Genomic DNA, 20,914 nt, shown 5'->3' on the forward strand with positions numbered 1-20,914 from the left:
GGGAAGGTTTTCGATGACTGATTTAATTTCGTTACTGGTGATCGGTAGATTTTCCAGTTCTTCATGGTTCAGCCTTCATGTTTCTAAGAACTTGTCCATTTCTTCTAGGTTATTGAATTTGGTGGCATATAGTCCTTCATACTATTCATGGATGATTCATAATATTTCTGTGGTGTCCGTGATAACTTCCCCTTTTTCATTTCTTATTTTGTTAATTAGTATCTTCTCTCTTTTTAACTTAGTGAGATTAGCCAAGGGTTTGTCAATTTTGTTAATCTTTTCAAAGAACCTGCTCTTTGTAACATTAATTTTTTCTTTTTTTAGTTAATGTTTTAAATTTATTGGGGTGACAATTGTTAGTAAAATTACATAGATTTCAGGTGTACAGTTCTGTATTACATCATCTATAAATCCCATTGTGTGTTCACCACCCAGAGTCAGTTCTCCTTCCATCACCATATATTTGATACCCTTACCCTCATCTCCCATCCCTCACCCCCCTTACACTCTGGTAACCACTAAACTATTATCTGTCTCTATGAGTTTCTGTTTCTCATTTGTTTGTCTTGTTCTTTTGTTGTTTTTGGTTTATATACCACATATCAGTGAAATCACATGGTTCTCTGCTTTTTCTGTCTGACTTATTTTACTCAGCGTTACACTCTTGAGGTCCATCCATGTTGTCACAAATGTTCCTATATCATCTTTTCTTACCGCCGAATAGTATTCCATTGTGTATATATACCACAACTTCTTCATCCACTCATCTATCGATTTGTGACAACATGGATGGATCTTGAGAGTGTAATGCTGAGCGAAATAAGTCAGACAGAAAAAGCAGAGAACCATGTGATTTCACTGATATGTGGTAAATAAACCAAAAACAACAAAAGAACAAGACAAACAAATGAGAAACAGAAACTTATAGACACAGATAATAGTTTAGTGGTTGCCAGAGGGTAAGGGGGGTGGGGGGTGGGGGGTGGGAGATGAGGGTAAGGGAGATCGAATATATGGTGATGGAAGGAGAACTGACTCTGGGTGATGAACACACAATGGGATTTATAGATGATGTAATACAGAATTGTACACCTGAAATCTATGTAATTTTACTAACAATTGTCACCCCAATAAATTTAATAAAATAAAATTTAAAAAAGGAAAAAAAAAAGCAAGCTAAAAAAAAATTAAAAATAAAAATAAAATTAAAAAAAAGCAAGCTAAAGAAGAGATACTGACAGGAGCCCAAGAAACAACAGATTCTTCAGAGATATAAATGTGTCGGAAGAATTCTGGATAACTAGGCTGTTGTTGCTGTTTCAGAATCATGCCATTTTAGTAAAGGAGAAGGAATGAGGGAAACTGTCCTGAATTCAAGCCAGGCAGTCATGGAGTAGCCAGTATTAGTTCAGTTGGCAATGCTAACCTTGGAAGGGATTGGGCATTGCCTCCAGAGGAAATGATATAAGCACCCCCTCAAAAATGGTCTTGCCAATGGATCCCAGGAAATAGAGGGGGCGGTCACTGCAATGTTGCTGGGTTGCTTAGATCTGTGTGAGTCTCTAAAGACTTGAGGTGGTTCACCATGTGGCCCAGGTGCTTGACAATGAAAGAGACAGGTGCACCTGCTTGATAACTGGATAACAAGGCCAGCCTTGTTTACATTCAAACGTATTATCAGTGCAGGAGGCCAGGCTCTCTCTCAGGCCAGGGCAGCCGACCTCCCTCAGATGTAGCTCCCTCCGCAACAGGCCTCCCCACAAGGTTTTTGCATAACTCAGCGGAGCTTGGAAATTTACCAACTCCGTCATACTCTGCCTGTAGATTGTAGGCTGACACTGGCACCCATGCCAAAGAGAGCCCCAGCTTTCAAAATTTGGCAAGCTCCTGTGCTCTGTTTTCCTGCTGGCCATTACCTTATAGCTTCTTTCTCACCAGCTACCTTTGTGCTTTTCTTCTTCGGAAGACTGCGATCTCCCCTGGTTGCAATCTATGGCCTACTTGCTTGCAGGGTAGGAGAAACACAAAAATAGTTAGTGGAGAGAGCGTGGCAGAGCAGAAAATAGGAGGACTCTAATAAAGTGTGAACTCCACTTACCCATCTTGGCCCAGTGGGGGGGGCTCGGGAAGGGGTTTTGTGAAGCCTTTCTTTCCAACCAGCCAGAAGTTCTCTTCTGTGCCTTTGCCCTTATAGAAAATATAGAAAATCTTAAACATGCTATAAACCTAAAGAAGTCCTTCTGGTCAATAGGGTACAAACATTTAGTTTGGCTCAGCAATTGCCTCTGCTTTCCTTTTGTCACCACTCCTTGGAGTCTTCCTTCCTACGTGGCTTCCTTGTCATATACACCTGAGGCTCAGGCAAGCTCCATAAGCTGCCATAGCAGCCAGATGGAAAGTGAACACCATATCAAGCTGCCATCCAAATGTTTTGTCTACCCATCGCCATGCAGCTCCATCTTCGAGAATGTATGGCTGTTTGGCTTCATAGCAAGCAAATATCTGGATGCTCAACTGAAGAGTTTGTTTGCCATTTTTGCCCTGATCTTTTGGCATTAGGCAACACATTGTCTTTTGTATCTAGAGTACATACTTTCAGAGTCTACCTCCCCCAACTCCCCGCCACCCAACAACTCTCACAAAACCCAGAAAGGAAACAGAACTGGAAACCGGGCTGTGAAACTTTGTTTTTAAGGCCAGGGCATCCTGGCTGCTTTGAGAGGTCTACATTTCTGCAGTGTTCTTTTCATCCTACCAAGGCATTCAGTTTGAGACATACCCCAGGGAGGTCTCTATATACAGCCCAGTTAATTGGCTGTCAAGAACCATAGGTCTGAGAAGACAAAGGGAGTGTAAACTCAAGCCGGTCATCCCACAGCTTTAGTGATGACCTCAGGGGAGCCAAATTTTCTGCCTCTGCTCTGTCCTCCCTTTCTTCCAATAAATGCTCCTCTCAATATGTTTCTCTCTCCTCCTTTCAATTCTTTCATCTATCCTCTCATTTCCTCCAATCCATTAAAAAAAAAAAAAAGATGTGTTTACTAAGACTGGGGGAAATAATGGGATGTGTTTCCCACTCATTAATCTGAAATATGGTCTTAATTTCAGGAGATCTCATTTGGAACAGTTCTAAATTGCTTAACTTAGAAATTCCAATTAGGTTTGCCCCCTTTAAATATCAAATCTATTGTTATCTATTTTACATCACATATATTCATTCCTTAATAATAATGACAACTATAATAATAATTAGCACTTTTAATTGGAGAATCTTAAACACTTTGCAAATATTTTGTTCAAGGCTCTGAACAAGCAAGCCCTTCATGAAACAAGTAGGAAAAGAATATCACAACAGCCCAACCTACATTGACTGGCAACCAACTCACTCTAAACCTCAAATAATTGGATTATTTGGGGTCACTCTGTTTTCAAAAGAGATGAACAAGTTGGAAATATATTCACATCACTCATTCTTACATTTATGCCACCCTCACTGTACCAGGGCTGAGAATACAGAGATGGCTTTGTCTTTATGGTGCTCACAGAGTAGTTATATAAAAACAACAATCAAACCATGTCTTGGGCTCTAAACACAAGCCCAAATCTTCTGCCTCCTAAGCTCTTTCTTTTCCTCAAAGTACTTAGTACAGTGCATTATACAGAGCAGTTGCTCAGTAGATAATCAGACTGTTCCGTTAACTAGAACATTCAACCTTTGAGCACTTGGAATGCTGAAGGTATTATTGGACTTCATTTTGGTAAAACATACTCTTGAAGGTCAAACGTGAGGACCCTAACCCCCAGTCCTATTTTACTATTTGTCTTAAGATCTAGAGGCTATCAGGACAGCATGCCAATCCACAAGGGAGCTTTGCAGATGCCGGGATTGTCCGGATATTTGGATGAGTCCTGGGGACACACCAGGATGCCAAAACTAATGGTTGCAAAAGAGGATGGGAGAGTTACAGGCTCAGGCAAGCTTCCAAATCGAAGAGCATGCAGGGGAGCTCGAGGGGCTCTCTGAGGTTTTGGAGCCCATCTAGGGGAATCTGTAGAATCCTAGCTCTGGTAACCCACCTTACTTCCAACATTTTGCTGAAGGGCAAAAGGGGAAACAAGTATGTAACAACTAAAGCCTAAAGCAAACTGTTTGACTCAATATCAATCTCTACCAGTCCCAGAAACCACCCCCCAAATAATAGCATCTCACTTTGGCCTGACACTTTCTTTTTTTTCAACTTTTACTTATTTAAGTGTGCTTTTCCAGGAACCATTAGCTCCGAGTCAAGTAGTTGTTTCAATCTAGTTGTGGAGGGTGCATCTCATGGTGGCCCATGTGGGGATCGAACCCGCAACCTTGTTGTTAAGAGCACCGCGCTTTAACCTACTGAGCTAACTGGCCGCCTGGGCCTGACACTTTTAAGACACTAGGCATCTCCTGTCTTATTAATCCTCACAAAACCTCTGGAAGATAGGTTTATTACTAACTGAGGTTCGTGAAGATTAAATGACTTGTCAATAAGCAGACATAGCTGGCACTTGAACCCAACTCTACTAAACTTTTTTTTTTACTATGATTTTGCTATTTTTTTATTGAGGTATAATTGACATGCAACATTTTATTAGTTAGGTGTACAACATAATGATTCAATATTTGTATATATTGTGAAATGATCACCATAATAAGTATAATTTACATCTTAGATTCCAAATTTGTATTGCTCTTGCCTCCACACTACATAGCTTTGCCAATATACTGGAGTCAAGAGGCAGGTCTAGAGGCCAAAAAGCAACTGTTAGGAATTTTAAAGCTTGTGATTAATGAGCTTCCTGATAATCACTGGTCAGAATAAGCCTCTATGTGGAGAAATGGAAGCAGAGAGGGGATGAAGTTACATGTCTAATGTCACACATTGAGTCCTTGTTGGGTCAAAAAATACAGACCAGATCTTCTTCTGACCTTCAGGACTCTGTCAATACAACCTCATTATTTCTTAGCTCAATTGCTGGTGTGTGTGTGTGTATGCATGCGCACATGTTAGTATGTATGCATGCATGTTCATGTATATGTATTAGGGGTTGAGGGTAGGGGTGGAAAAGGCTGGGGGGAAAAGAGAAATCGCAAACAAAATAGGACTACTGTTTAGGGGCTTGAGAAACATACTGTGTAGTCCCAGAATTCAGAAACAAGGTCAGAAAGTGTCCACCCCTGGCAAAGACAACATAAACTGGCTGAGAACAACCATTTGTGAAAGTCTTTTCAGCATGTAAATCTTAAGAGGCTCTGATAAATACAACAGATAAGCCAAGATATATACAAAGTCTCAGCAAGGAGCTTCAAACTTGTCAGGAAAACAGTAACTGAAACAGGACTCATGTAAGAAAAGAAGTAATAGAATGACTTATTACCAGGCCATTAGGAAAGAAATACTGAAAAAAGCAGAATTGGCCAGTTAAGTAAAGATGATTTATTCCTGGCATAGGACAAAAGGGGGTTGGAGTGGGCAGTGGGACAGCTCCCCAGAGAAGCTGAGCTTCAAATGAGTCCTCCCCCAAGCTACCTCAGCTTCCTCATTTTTGGTCTCTTTCTTTGTATCCACCACCCACCCAATTACTCAATTTTTCTATGTTCTCTTCTCTCACCCTGTCCAATCCGCATTTTTTATTCCACTGAGGGAAACAATTTAAAGTATCATCACTCCAATGAAGGAGATGGGATGGGGGGGGAAGAGTGTTGTTGTTACTAGATCCAAGTCTTGGGCCCAAGAGAAGAGACTCTGATGGGAAATTTCAAACATCAGCCAGCTGGAAGGAGAGGATGCTTTTAGCTTTGAAATCACACCTTGCTGGCCATCATATGTGGTCCTTCTGACCCACGTACTAGAGCAATTCTTGCTTTCCAGCAGCACAAAATGGATGAGTGGTGGAAAGGTTGAATCAGAATTTCTGAAGAGTGCTGGTGTTTTGGTCTTCTTAGGGATATACTGCATGTCCTCAAGGGACAAGAAATCCCCCAGTCCCTACTATGTAATGTCCAATACCTGCCCTCTGGTGGGGAGGTGGCGGGACAGTGATAGAAAGGATCTCCCCTTCTCGTGCTTCCTTTTTTGGGGTCTCACTTCCTATTATCTTCCTTCTCCTTGCCTCTTCCTTTCTTCTGAGGCCCCCTCTCTTCTTCTGTCCCAGTATGTCTCAATCTCCCTTCTTCAGGAGGCTCCTGCCACCCCAATAACCAAGACCTGACGTGGCATTAGGGGAAGGCTCTCCCTGCTTCTTCATCCAACTTGCTGTACAGCACTTTCCCAGATTCCTGGGGTGGGGGAAACTGTGAAGCTTCAAATGTCCCTTTTGAAGTAGTCCTGCTTTTGTACTTGAAACATCCAAATATATGATTGTTTCTGACTGGAAACTGCGGGGGGGCAATAAAAACCATAGAGGTAGGGGCATATTTTTCCTTTTTAGTTTCCAAAGTGGCACCTCATCAGCTCGTCAGCTTTTAAATGAGAGAATCTGTGCTCAGCAATACAGAGAAAAAAGTGCTTCAGTAAACCAAGCTGGCTTTGTCCTCCTCTACTGAGAAATGACACTATATATTGGGATCACAAAAGCCTTCGGTGATTTGATTCACTGCCCAAGTAATATCATCACCCCCATCATCTCACTGAGTTCTCCATAGAGGTAGGAAAGGAACCTCTGTCCCCTCATAAGTTACTTATCCCATCGGCTGAGAGATATTTAAAATCTTTTGGAAGAGACAAACTAGGACCAGCCAGAAAAGGAATTGTTCAGCTATAATCAGGCCTTCTAACCTTTAACTTCTGAAATCCTTTTCCATGTAAATTGCCACCACTTGGGGAAGGCATGCCAATGAGAGAAGAAGAAAAAACTGCATTACTCAGTGAGCAGGTTTTATTTTGCCCAAGAATAATCACTGAGGAAATAATTTTCATACACAATGGTGTCATGGAATCATGGAAAGGGTACTGAACGGGAAGTCAGGCTTCCTCAGTTTTGGCCTGACTTTGCTATCAATTGACTGTGTGACCCTGATGAAATTACTTCACCACTCTGGACCTTGGTTTTTCATCTGAAAATGAAGGAGTTAGATTATCAGATATTTAGAGTCTCTGACAACTGGGACAGCCATAGGCCCTGGAGTCATCCAGAGAAAGATGAAAACAATCCATTGAAATGGCAAAAAAAGAAAAATTATTCTAATCCTGAATCCCAGATCAAGTGATAGTCCCAATAGAGAGAAAAGATGGTACAAAATATTTCTCTTTCATAGGAACTGACTTTATTCCTCCTGATCCTTGGAGAAAGACATAAACAGGGGATCAATGGTGGGGATGAAAAGTCAAAAAGCATGCCCACTGATCAGGCAAATAGAAAACTCAAATTCACCAGTACTGTAGCTTATTGAACAACGTCTGTCACTGCCAAAGAGTAAACCAAATGGAAGTTAGAAAATGTAAATAATAGTGCAGATCATTGGAAAGCCAAGAGTCGGAAAAAAATGGAGGAGTTTTAACAATCCTCCTCACTGTAGGCGCATTTTAAAGAGAAGAAAACTGCAGCAAATGGGAACGATCTTTTAGAAACCACAAATGGGGCTGAAAATTCTGCCCAAATTATAGCTTTGAGGCTCACATACGATGTAAAACTCATTCAGCAGACCATGACCTCTCCAGAAGCAGGTGTGTTCAAGTGGTTTGACTCACAAAACAAATGGACATTATATCTTGAGCTCTGTCCTTCCTTGAAACTCTGCTTCACAGCCCTCATTCAGAGCTGGAAGAATTGTCATGGCACCCTGACTGACATGAATGCAATAAGCTATAAAAGAAACAGAGGCATGACTTTGGATTTTTTCAGGGAAAAATCAATGGGAAAATATTAATGTGATAAATGTCTCCACTTCTTAACAAAGTAGACCCTAAACAAAGTCCCTGAGAGAGAGCTGTAGTTAGGGTTTCACAGAAGGAGGAGAGGGAGGGATGGCCTTCATCACCAGGCCAAAATGAAGCATTAGCTGTGGCACCTATCAACTCCTAGACACTATTCTGATGAAAGGCTATGTAACAGAAAGGTGTTAATTTAACTCCAGGGCTGAGGTGGAGAAACCATCAACAATACTGTGCTCTCTGCTGAAACACAACCTCTTATGAGGGAAGTGAGGCTTCAAGCAGCCACTCTCACAGGCTGCTGCTAGGGCTGAACTCCCAAGGTTTACATATCCTACTTAAGAAACAAAAGAGTGTCTCCCATGTACTTCCATACAACTATCTTTCACTATTGCTATACTTAAAATAAAACATCAATGAGAAATGACCCAAGACCTCTGTTAACATTTTGTGGCGACTGTATATTTATAGCTGTCTTTTGGGTGGGTACATCTACATCTAGCTATGTACACACATAAATACATTATTTTCCAACTAATGATCTCAACCTTGGATAAGAATTTTACATGGGGAACTACAACTAAAAATTTTGTTGGAAACTACGTGCAATTCTTTGGTGAAGAACAGTTATTTATTAACCGAGTCAGGATCCTTGGCCTTTCTGAAAACTGTCACCCTATGAAGTAAGACCTTGCTCAAGTTGAGCCTTAAATAAAAGGCCAAGACTTATTCTCATACATGCTTTCTTATTCTCACAAGAAAGTCATTCCTCTAGAAGCTGAGTACAATTTAAATAAGAAGGCATGGCTGAAAAGAACTGGAAGAAATTCCTTCTATGTTTACTCACAATGACTATCCTTCTTTTGACAGCTCAATACTGTTGTTGGTGTCTTCCTCACTAACTCATGCTCACCCAGAACATCCGCTCAGAAAAGGTTGTCCCATTCCTAAAAGTCATGTGATCATCTAATGTGTCCCTAGCCAGCTCTATGTGTACCATTTCACTAGCATCTGGAGTCTTTTGGTAGTGTAATCCTACTGGTGGGGAACACACAGCTCAAAAGACAGAGCTCATTTCAACCACCATCCAGTTATGTGGCAAGGAGGATCACTCCAGGGCTCGGTCACTAGTCACTTCTATTCCAGAATCAGTGGGTTCAACTGGGCACAGAGGAGATATTGATGAAATTGGTTTTTTAATAGACCTATGACATGCGCCAGTCTCATATCCAACATGAGGTTAGAGGCTACCTCTTCAGAGACATTCAGTCAGGTGTGGAGTTTAATGCCATATTTCAGTGATATTTTAGCTTCCAGAAAAGCACACTAACCAGCTCCTTTAGTGCAAAGACCACATGTGTATCCCTCCTACTGCCTTCCTTGCATTGCAAGTGCTTAATAAATACCTGCTGTGTATGATTTACTCCATTTTATTCTTCCTAGCTTATCACTGGACAAGAGCTGCCCAAATCTGAAATTTCAATTTCTGCTGTCAGCTCTATATTTTCAATGTGAAATGTGTGGAGTTTCCCTGGTGCAGACGAGAATATGACTTTATTAGTCTTCTACAACCTTACATCATTCCAGGGTACTGTGCCAAATCTGCATTGCGGTTCCATGATCAATTTCACTTCATCTTGAGTTGCACTTCAAGAGCAAAGTTATATGCTTGCAGACGTTCCTGGATGACTATGTCCATGGCCTCAGCCATGACGAACTATAGAGTTCGAAGACTTTCCCAGATGTCATAAAATTTATTCTGACAACAGCTTCTAAGTTCTATGCTGCCTCCTTAATCATGGCTGCATAGGCTAGATTGACTAAGACTGGACCCATTGTGCAAGCATGTTTCTGCATGAGTGATGAGGAGTGGGGTCAGACAGGGCACCACCCACTGTGATATAGGCCACCATATCATCAGGGACTAGTTTGTGTATGTTGATAAAATTTTGGAATGGTCTGTCTTGCTTAGTAACTGCCCAAGCCAGAGGTACTAACGGCTTAAGTGTTTGTTTGTTTGTTTTTTAATATAAAAAGCATGAAAACTAAATATAGAACCTATTGTTGTTCTCTATGCTTTTCCTGTACTAGCACAAACAAATCTCTTTGCTCAACCATGATATTGGTAAAGAAAGGCACATTGTGATTCTGACATTGCCTCAGTAGTGACAGTACATAACCAAGAAAGAGTTGCAGGCAACAGACAAGTGTCATAATGGTTTGTACAGTTTTCTTCTCAAAGAAGGGAGAAAGAAGTGCTATCATTCATACCATGGATGTTTTGGTCAAAGTTAAGAGTATTATACGCAAGTTGAAATTAATTATTGAATCCCAAGCTCCTTAGGTTGAGAGATTATTGCTGGATAAATTTTAGAAGGCTATTTGACAAAGCCAGTACTCCTTGGGTCCTAACTAACTCAAAAAGAGGACTACAGCAGCAAACAGCAGCTGGCTAGGAGGCAGCTGGCTCTGGGTATGTCTCAGCAAACTAGTTGAAAAACTAAAAATGTCAGTTCCTTACCTATTTCTTTTTTCAACATGACTCCCCCAAATCCACCAGGCTGGCCAATTTTTTCCTTTACCCAAAGGATTTTTTAAGTTGTTTTGATCAAATACTGGCTGTTTCATTGTCACTTAGCTACAGCTTTATTTCTAGAACAAGAAAGGTACATGTTCAATCCAACATCACCCTCTACTGGTTTGCCATTAGAGACCACGAAAACTACGTGTTAAATCTCCTTAATCTTCTCAAATTACAATTTATTTTTCTTTAAAACATTTAAACATCAAGTACCCTGCTTTCTTTCCCCTCTCTTCAGGAAGAATCACTTTCCCAACAGTAGGAGGTTACCATCCAATCCATCCTGGTATAGATACTCACGTAACCCTATTGATTCCATGTGAGAAGCTGTGTTCACAATGTCTCCGAACAAGCAGTATCTGGGCATAGTGAGGCCTACTACTTCAGCAACAACAGGTCCTATAGAGTAACATGCAGTTGCGATTGCAGTCAACAGGAATGCAACCAATACTAATAGAAGAGCACTACCAAGGAAAGGGATGTAGCTGCCTAAAAGAATAAAGTTGCCACCAAACAGATCTGGGAATCTGAAGGAAGTCTTACAATGAGTAATAAACTCTTTGCCCTACGAGAAAGCAAGTTTATAATGATGTAGACATGACCACCCTTCTGATTTACAGTTTTTTTCTAAGCAATAGTTATACCCAAGATGCTTATATCTGTCAACAGGGGCAAATAAACATCAAACGCAAACCAGAAAAGCCTGGGCAAGGACTCAGGATCCAAACACGTTCTTTACAAGGAAAAAATGTGATGCTTTCTTGTGCCTTTGGGTTGGAAGGAGGAGTGTCATAGGGCTATCTGTCTCCCAATCTGAGTCTTTCAAGAGAATCACTGCTAAGACAGCTGGAAAATCTGAAAAGAAGTAGAGTTGATTTTCAATCATTTGTGTTAGTGGAATGGAAGAGAAGTATATGAGGTCGGACACTTAACTTTGAGAACTTGCCACCGTGCGCTTACGTTGGCAGCACTGTACAAATAGCTCAGTGAGGTATCATAATCTTGGTACATCAGGGTCCCATAGCTGTGTTCATGTGGACGTGTGGCGGTGTCTTGCTGAGTGGTGTTCATTATTGTTGTTGTATGGTTTTGTGTTCCATCACGAGAATGTCTGAGCTTGAATTAGAGCAATGAACAAACATAAAATTTCTTGTTAAACTTGGCAAGAGTGGAAGTGAAACCAAGCACATGTTAGTCCAAGATTATGGGGATAATGCCATGAAGAAAACAGCAGTGTACAAATGGCTTAAATGTTATTCTGATGGGAGAGAACATGTCACTGATGAAGAAAGGGCAGGGTGGCCAGTAATGAACAGAACTGATGAAAATATTGCAAAAACTTGTGGAATTGTGTGTCAAAATTGTCGGATGACTGTGAGAAGCATAGCAGACCAAGTAAACATTGATAGAGAAACAGTTAGGAAAATGCTAACTGAAAATCTTGGCATGAGAAAGGTGCAAAGATGGTCCTGAAGGAGCTCAGCAATAAACAAAAGCAAAAGAGAGTCAAAGTTTGCCAAGTCCTTTAGAAGAGGTAAGACAAGGTTTTGCACCGTGTTATCACTGGTGATGAAACATAGGTGTACCAATACAACTCTGAAACAAAGTGTCAAAATGCACAATGGAAGTAGCCAATTCTCCACGACCAAAAAATTTCCTTCAGTCCAAATCAAGAGTTAAAACGATGTTGTTAACCTTTTTTGATATCAAAGGGATTATTCGTTATTAATTTGTACCTACTAGACAAAGAGTTAACCAAGTTTACTATTTGGAAGTGCTGAAAAGGCTGCATGAAAAAGTTAGACCACCTAAACTCTTCACCAACAGTTCATGGCTCTTGCATCACAACAATGCACCAGCTCACACGGCACTGTCTGTGAGGGAGTTTTAGCCGGTAAACAAATAACAATATTGGAACACCCTACCTACTCACCTGATCTGGCCCCCAATGACTTTTTTCTTACCCGAAGATAAAGGAAATATTAAAAGGAAGACCTTTTGATGACATTCAGGACTTCAAGGGTAACACGACGACAGCTCTGATGCCATTCCGAAAAAGAGTTCCAAAATTGCTCTGAAGGGTGTACTAGGCACTAGTGTCAGTGCCTAGCTTCCCAAGGGGAGTACTTTGAAGGTGACTGTAGTGATATTTAACAATGAGATATTACGCAGTACTTGTTCTAGGATGAGTTCACGAACTTAATTGTCAGGACGCATATATAGATAATCCAATAGTTTCTATTTGCACTTAGAATGTTTTTTATTCGTACGTTTTAATATGGCCATCTTAGGTGTTCATAGAGTAGATATTGCTTTAAAAAACTTCTGCAGCTATACTGAAAACCTAGTTCAGGAATATCTAGGAAGCTCTCCCCCTTCACCTTTCTGGCCTCTCCTCTGTTTCTATGCTAAAATTGTTCAGCATGATCTTTTTGATGCTTCATAAGTCAGAGCAAGTAATTAATGTTTTTGCTTCAAAAAGCTCTTTCTGGACTTCAATTTTTAAAAATAAAAATGAGTACTACATCACTTATATTTCTCATTTGAATTCATTTCTTACCTATTTAGAAGCATTCATTGAGCTCTGAGCTAGGCACCAAGAGGCATCAAAAAGAAACGTAACACATGGTCTCATTTCTCCAGGAGTTTATAGTCTAATTGAATAAAGAGACTACCAAACAGGAAGCAATTCACCAACAACACAAGACATTGTATGATTGATGCAAGATAAATGCTATAGGCAGAAGAGCTACAATACTTTAAAAAATGGGGGAGGTTGCTTATTAGGATCTGATTCAGTCAAGAAGGGACCAATGAAGAAGGTAGAATTTGATTTGGATTCGGATAGGTGGGCAGGATTTGAATAGGAGAAAAGGGACATGAATCAAGAGGTTTGTGGTTGGGACTGAGCATGGAATTTTGGGGAGTTCATAGAGAAAGCAGTCTGTGTAGTTCAGGTGGCTGGGGAGAAACTAAAGATAAGGTTGGATATTGAGTTGTACAAGCTGGAGGACCTTGAACAACTAGATAATTTTGAGAAGAAAATTATGTGATGAAAATGATCATATCTTTTTTTTCCTCATATCAATGTATAGAATGCATTGAAAGGGGAGAAAGTATAACCAGGTAAACCTGCTAAGTAGCTGTTGCAGTAATTGAATTATAACGTTGTGAGTACTGGCAATGAGGTGATGATGGTAGGGGGCGGTTGAAGAAAGAGAGACATTATGAAAGGAGAACCAACAGACTCATTGGTTGTCTGATTGACAATCATGAGGAAATTGGCATGTGCTTTTGAAGTTATGCTGGTTTTTCGGAAAAGATGACTTGAAGTTTTAGACATATTAAATTGGAAGTAATGGTGAATCAGCCAAGAATAGATGTGCTGAAGAGGGTTGAAGATGTGAAACTGAAGTATAAATGAGAGATGAAAGCTTTTCTTTAAAGAAAAATACCAAACACCTACTATGTGCTAAGCATTCAGGATACAAATATGAGGAAGACATAGTACTAGCCATCTATCAAGGAGTTTATTATAGTGTAATGGACGGACAGATTAACAAACGTAGATTATGCTAATGATTATGAGAAAGATGGATAGACAGAAGTAAGAGTGGAAGCAAAAAGATGCTACTATAGATGATCAGGCAAGAGATGCTGGTGGCTTAGCCGTGAGTGGTGAGAGCCAATAAGAGACAAGACAAATTGAAGAAATCTTTAAGAGATAAAATGTTCAAGACTTAGTAATTGGTTGAACCGTGAAGGTCAGGGTGAGACAGGAGTCAAGGAGAATGACTCCCAAGACCATCTGCAATGAGGAGGTGAATGGTGATACCACCCATTGAAATAAGAGAATAAATACAGAAAGAAGAGAAAGTTCAGCTGGGAAGAAAATAATTTGAGTTGGTCATAAAAATGGCAGTGTGAGGTGAGCCTCTTGAAATCTACCCTAGAATTTAAAACAAATTGAACAACCATACCTCCACAAAGGACTCCTTGCGCAGCAGACAGGCAAGACTAAGAGGCACACTACAGAAATCACACTGTAGGCAAAATGTGCAAGCTGGGGAGGAGAGATGGGAGAAGTGCGGAGACAGGGCCGCAAAGCACAGGATGCAGGCCTAGCTCAGTGCTCCGACCTCGCTGCATCCCGAAACTACTGCAGCTGCGAGACAGAGAACAACTTGGACTGCTAGGGGACTGCTTATGGACACAGGACTGAGGGGACAGCATATAAAACAGGTGAAACCAACGCTCATGGCAGAGAACTCGTAGCAAAGACTGAGGGAAGAAGGCTGAAAAAGGTGGTTTAAGCACTCACTGCTGAGCAGAAAACGGAAGCTTTAGGCATTGAAACTTGCCGCCCCCACCCTACACTCCCAGAGCTCGCCCCGCCCCCACCTGCCCAGTGCTAGAAGCGGAACAGTAGCAATACCAGATCAAAAGAACAGAATATTTCACAAAACCAACTGAATGGGAGAAGATTTTTGCAAACAGTGCCTCCGATAAGGGGCTGATATCCAAAATATACAAGGAACACATGAAACTCAACAACAAAAAAACAAACAAACAAGTTGAAAAATGGGCAGACGACCTGAAGAGACATTTCTCCAAAGAGGACATACAAATGGCAAATAGGCATATGAAAAAATGCTCTACATCACTAATCATCAGAGAAATGCAAGTAAAACCCATAATGAGATATCACCTCACCCCAGTCAGAATGGCTATCATCAACAAGACAAATAGTAACAAGTGTTGGAGAGGCTCGTGAGAAAAAGAAACCCTCATACACTGTCGGTGGGAATGCAGACTGGTGCAGCCGTTATGGAAGGCACTGTGGAGGTTCCTCAAAAATTACGAATAGAATTACCATATGACCCAGCAATCCCTCTCCTGGGTATCTACCCAAAAAATCTGAAAACATTTATCCATAAAAACACGTGTGCTCCAATGTTCATTGCAGCTTTGTTTACGGTAGGCAAGACATGGAAACAACCAAAACGTCTTTCGACAGATGAATGGATAAAAAAGTTGTGGTATATATACACAATGGAATACTATTCGGCGGTAAGAAGAGACGATACAGGAGCATTTGTGACAACATGGATGGATCTTGAGAGTATGATGCTAAGCAAAATAAGTCAGACAGAAAAAGCAGAGAACCATATGATTTCACTGATATGTGGTATATAAACCAAAATAAAAAAAGAATAAGACAAACAAATGAGAAACAAAAACTCATAGACACAGACAATAGTTTAGTGGTTATCAGAGGGTAAGGAGGGTGGGGGGGGAGGTGAGGGTAAGGGGGATCAAATATATGGTGATGGAAGGAGAACTGACTGGGTGATGAACACACAATGGGATTTATAGATGATGTAATACAGAATTGTACACCTGAAGTCTATGTAATTTTACTAACAAATTCACCACAAAAATTAAAAAAAAATAGAATATTTGTGGTTCTGAGAACTGGTCTGTGGACACAGATTCGCAGGCCAACCAGTTCTGGCAAAGGGGAGGGAGCTTTGGAAGCAGGACTGGCTGTGGTGGTGGTTGCCGCCATTGCTTTGGGCCACCTCTCACAACCCACCCCGCCCATGTCCCCACCTATCTGGACAGATCCCTGTAGGAGTAAACAGAACTGCTGAAACACACATGTTCTAAACCTGGTGCAAAAGAGCTTTGGAACATCAAAAGCTCTCCTCATCCCCACACGGACGTGGCGCCCTATGACCTAGTTAACAGAGGAGAAGCCCACCTTCCAGGGAATCCCCCCATTTTATGAGAAGCTGGAATACTGCAGAGAAACATAACACTACAGTGTGAGAAAGAAAAAAAGGGCTGCAGTTGGAGAGAAAATAAAACATTCTATCAACACGTATTGGAAAACAAAAGAAAGACCTCTTCCTATCAACCTGTTGTAGAACCCACTCCTATAGATGTCTAGGAAGAGAAATAATAAATCATTAATTGTCATGAATAACCAAGGCAACAAGACAGCTAAGAGAGAAAATGAAAAGTCTTCAGAAAATGAACTTAAATATATGGAAAATATGTGACTTAAATGACAGAAATTTCAAGATTGCACTTCTGAAAAAACTCAATGAGATGCAAGAAAACACAGAAAGGCAGTTTAAGGAACTCAGAAACACAATCAAAGAACAACATGAGCATTTTACCAAAGAGATTGAGGTTTTAAAAAAGAAACAACTAGAATTTCAGGAGGTTAAGAACTCAACAGAAGAAATGAAGAATGAAACAGCCAGCTTAGGTAGTAGAGTTGACCAGATGGAGGAAAGAATCAGTGGCATCAAAGATAGAAACCTGGAAATGACACGGATGGAGGAAGAAACAGACTTGAGACTAAAAAAATGAAAGAATTCTACAAGAACTTTCTGACTCCATAAGAAAGAGCAATATAAGAATAATGGGCATACATGAAGGGGAAGGAAGGGAGAAACGAAAAGACAGTATATTGAAAGAGTCAATCAGAACTCCCTAAACTTGTGTAAAGAACTGTATCCACAAATCCAAGAAGCAAATAGAAAACCTAATTACCTCAACCCCAACAAGCCTTCTCCAAGGCACATTGTATTGAAGCTGTCTAAAATCAACGACGATGAAAGAATCCTCAAGGCAGCCAGGGAAAAGAAGATGGCAACCTACAAAGGAAAGCCCATTAGATTATCATCAGATTTCTCAGCAGAAACTCTACAAGCAAGGAGGGAGTGGAACCAAATATTCAAACTATTGAAAGAGAGAAATTATGAGCGAAGAATAATAGATCCAGCAAAGATATCTTTTAGATATGAAGGAGGAATGAAGACCTTCCCAGACATACAGAAGCTGAGGGAATTTTCTAATACATGACCTGAACTACAAGAAATACTAAAGGAGGCTATTTGATGACCATGAACAGGAACAATTTGTGGTAACGAAAACATAAAAAGGGGGAGAGTAAAGATCTGAATCGGAACTTGGGAATGGAGGAAGAAAGCATGCTGAAGAAAATGGAACATTCAAATTTCAAACTTTCTTTTGCATAAACTTAAGGGTAAGTGCTCAAAAAAAAAATCAAGAACTGAAATATATAATATAATAAAAGAAGAAACAGAGGGAAACATCATAGAATACCACCACACAGAAATAATCGACAAAAACAAAAAAGCAAAGAAACAATGGAGACACAGTCTTACCAGAAAACTAAAGATAGAATGATAGGAAATCCTCACATATCAATAATCACCCTAAATGTAAATGGACTGAACTCACCAATAAAAAGGCACAGAGTAGCAGATTGGATCAAAAAACTAAACCCAACCATATGCTGTCTCCAAGAGACACATCTCAGCTACAAGGACAAGCATAGACTCAAAGTGAAAGAGTGGAAATTGACAATCCAAGCAAATAGTATCCAGAGAAAATCAGGTGTAGCCATAATGATATCAGGTGAAACAGACTTCAGGGTGAAAAAGGTAACAAGAGACAAAGATGGACATTTCGTAATGGTAAAGGGGACTATACAACAGGAAGACATAACAGTCATCAATATTCATGCCCCCAATCAAGCGGCACCAAAATACACCAAGCAACTACTAACAGAATTAAAGAGAGAAATTGACCAAAACACAATTATACTAGGGGACCTAAATCCATCATTGTCACCTATGGATAGATCATCCAAACAAAAAATAAATAACGAAATAGCAGCCCTAAATGACACATTAGATGAAATGCACATACTTGACATTTATAGAGCACTTCATCCTAAAACATCAGACTATACATTTTTTTCTAGTGTACATGGAACATTCTCAAGGATAGACCATATATTGGGACATAAAACTAGCCTTAGCAAATTTAAGAATATTGAAATCATACCAAGCATAGTCTCTGATCACAAGGCTTTAAAATTGGATATCAAGTGCCAAAAGAAACAAATGACAATGTAAATATATCCCACCAAGTTTTTTGTGATGAGCGAAAGCAGTTTTAAGAGGGAAATTTATATCATTACAGGCCTGTCTCAAGAAACAAGAAAAATCCCAAATAAATAACCTCATGTCACACCTTAAAGAATTAGAAAAAGAAGAACAAATGTAACCCAAGGTCAGCAGAAGAAAGGAAAGAACAAAAATCAGAGCAGAACTAAATGAAACAGAGAAGAAAAAGACAATAGAAAAAGTTAATGTGACAAAGAGCTGGTTCTTTGAAAAGATTAACAGAATTGATAAACCCCTGGCTAGACTCACTATGATAAAAAGGGAGAAGACACTAATTTAAAAGTCAGAAATGAAAAAGGGGAAGTTATCACGGACACCACAGAAATACAAAGGATCATCCAAGAATACTATGAAGGACTACATGCCACCAAATTCAATAACCTAAAAGAAATGGGCAACTTCTTAGAAACATATAGCCTTCCTAGGCTGAACCATGAAAAACTGGAAATTCAAAACAGACCCATCACCAGTAACGAAATGGAATCAGTCATACAAAACCTTCCCCAAAACAAAAGTCCAGGACCAGATGGCTTCACTAGTGAATTCTACCAAACCTTCAAAGAGGCTCTAATACCAATCCTGCTCAAACTCTTCCAAAAAATTGAAGAAGAGACAGTACCCCCTAACTCATTTTATGAGGCCAACATTATCCTGATACCAAAACCTTGTAAGGACAACATAAAAACAGAAAGCTACAGACCAATATCTCTGATGAATACAGGTGCAAAAATCCTAAAAAAAATTCTAGCAAATCGAATACAACAATGCATTAAAAGGATTATTCAACACGACGAAGTGGGGTTCATCCCCGGGGCACAAGGACGGTTCAACATCCGCAAATACATCAATGTGATACATCACATAAATAAAATAAAGGACAAAAATCATGTGGTTATGTTAATTGATGCAGAAAAAGCATTTGACAAGATACAACATGCATTTATGAATAAAACACTTAAATAAAATAGGTATAGAAGGAAAACACCTTCACATAATAAAGGCTACATAAGAGAAAATCTCAGCTAATCTCATAATTAACGGTGAAAAACTGAAGACCTTTGCTCTAAGTTCAGGAACAGAACAGCTCTGTCCCCTATCACCTCTGCTTTTCAAAATAGTGCTGGAACTCCTCGCCAGAGCAATCAGGCAAGAGAAAGAAATAAAAGGCATCCAAATTGGGAATGAAGAAGTTAACTTGTCTCCCTTTGCAGATGATGCTATATATAGAAAACACTAAAGACTCCACCAAAAAGCTATTGGAAACAATCAACGAATAAAGTGGCTGGCTACAAAATCAACGTACAAAAGTCCATTGCATTCCTATATACTACCAATGAAATCTCAGAAAAAGAAATACAAAAAACAATTCCTTTTGCAATTGCATAAAAAAGAATAAAATACCTAGGAATAAACTTAACCAAGGATGTGAAAGACCTGTATGCTGAAAACTATAAGACATTTTTAAAAGAAATTGAATAAGACAGAAAGAAATGGAAAGACATTCTATGCTCATGGGTTGGAAGAATCAACATAGTTAAAATGGCCATATTACCCAAAACAATATACAGATTCAATGCAATCCCCATCAATATCCCGATGGCATTTTTTAAAGAAATGGAACGAAAAATCATCAGATTTGTTTGGAACCACAAAAGATTCCGAATAGCCAAAGCAATCTTAAGAAAAAAGAGCAATTCTGGAGATATCACACTCCCTGACTTTAGCTTGTACTACAGGGCAACAATAATCAAAACAGCATGATATTGGCAGAAAAACAGAGACATAGATCAATGGAATAGAATTGAGAACTCAGAAATAAAACCACATAAATATGGACAGATAATTTTTGACAAAGAAGCAAAAAACATACAATGGAGAAAAGACAGCCTCTCCAATAAATGGTGCTGGGAGAATTGGAAAGCCACATGCAAAACAATGAAACTGGACTGCTATCTGTCACCATTTACCAAAATTAATTCGAAACGGATAAAAAACCTAAGCATAAAACCTGACGCAATAAACTTCATAGAAGAAAACATAGGTAATAAACTTATGGACCTTGGGTTCAAAGAGCATTTTATGAATTTGACTCCAAAGGCAATGGAAGTAAAAGCTAAAATAAATGAATGGGACTATATCAAACTTAAAAGCTTCTGCACAGCAAAAGAAACCATCGACAAAATAGAGAGGCAACCATCTGAATGGGAGAAGATTTTTGCAAACAGTGCCTCCGATAAGGGGCTGATATCCAAAATATACTAGGAACTCATGCAACTCAACAACAAAAAAACAAACCCAATTGAAAAATGGGCAGACGACCTGAAGAGACATTTCTCCAAAGAGGTCATACAAATGGCAAATAGACATATGAAAAAATGCTCTACATCACTAATGATCAGAGAAATGGAAGTAAAAACCAT

General features: G+C 39.7%; 1 protein-coding gene across 1 annotated transcript in view; it reads right to left on the reverse strand.

Annotated features, from left to right (window-relative positions):
- Nucleotides 1–1,521: 1,521 nt before the first annotated feature.
- The window catches only part of GUCY2F (guanylate cyclase 2F, retinal), a 119,298-nt gene continuing 99,905 nt past the window's right edge, over nucleotides 1,522–20,914 (reverse strand). Inside the window, 5 exon segments of the mRNA XM_088794759.1 lie at nucleotides 1,522–1,599; nucleotides 1,936–2,004; nucleotides 2,095–2,187; nucleotides 7,727–7,836; nucleotides 10,786–10,884. Of these exon segments, the coding sequence (XP_088650885.1) occupies nucleotides 1,522–1,599; nucleotides 1,936–2,004; nucleotides 2,095–2,187; nucleotides 7,727–7,836; nucleotides 10,786–10,884 (449 nt within the window).

The sequence above is a fragment of the Rhinolophus sinicus genome, chromosome 18 (assembly GCF_057876585.1).
Source record: "Rhinolophus sinicus isolate RSI-liver-muscle chromosome 18, RSI-T2T, whole genome shotgun sequence".
NCBI lineage: Eukaryota > Metazoa > Chordata > Mammalia > Chiroptera > Rhinolophidae > Rhinolophus > Rhinolophus sinicus.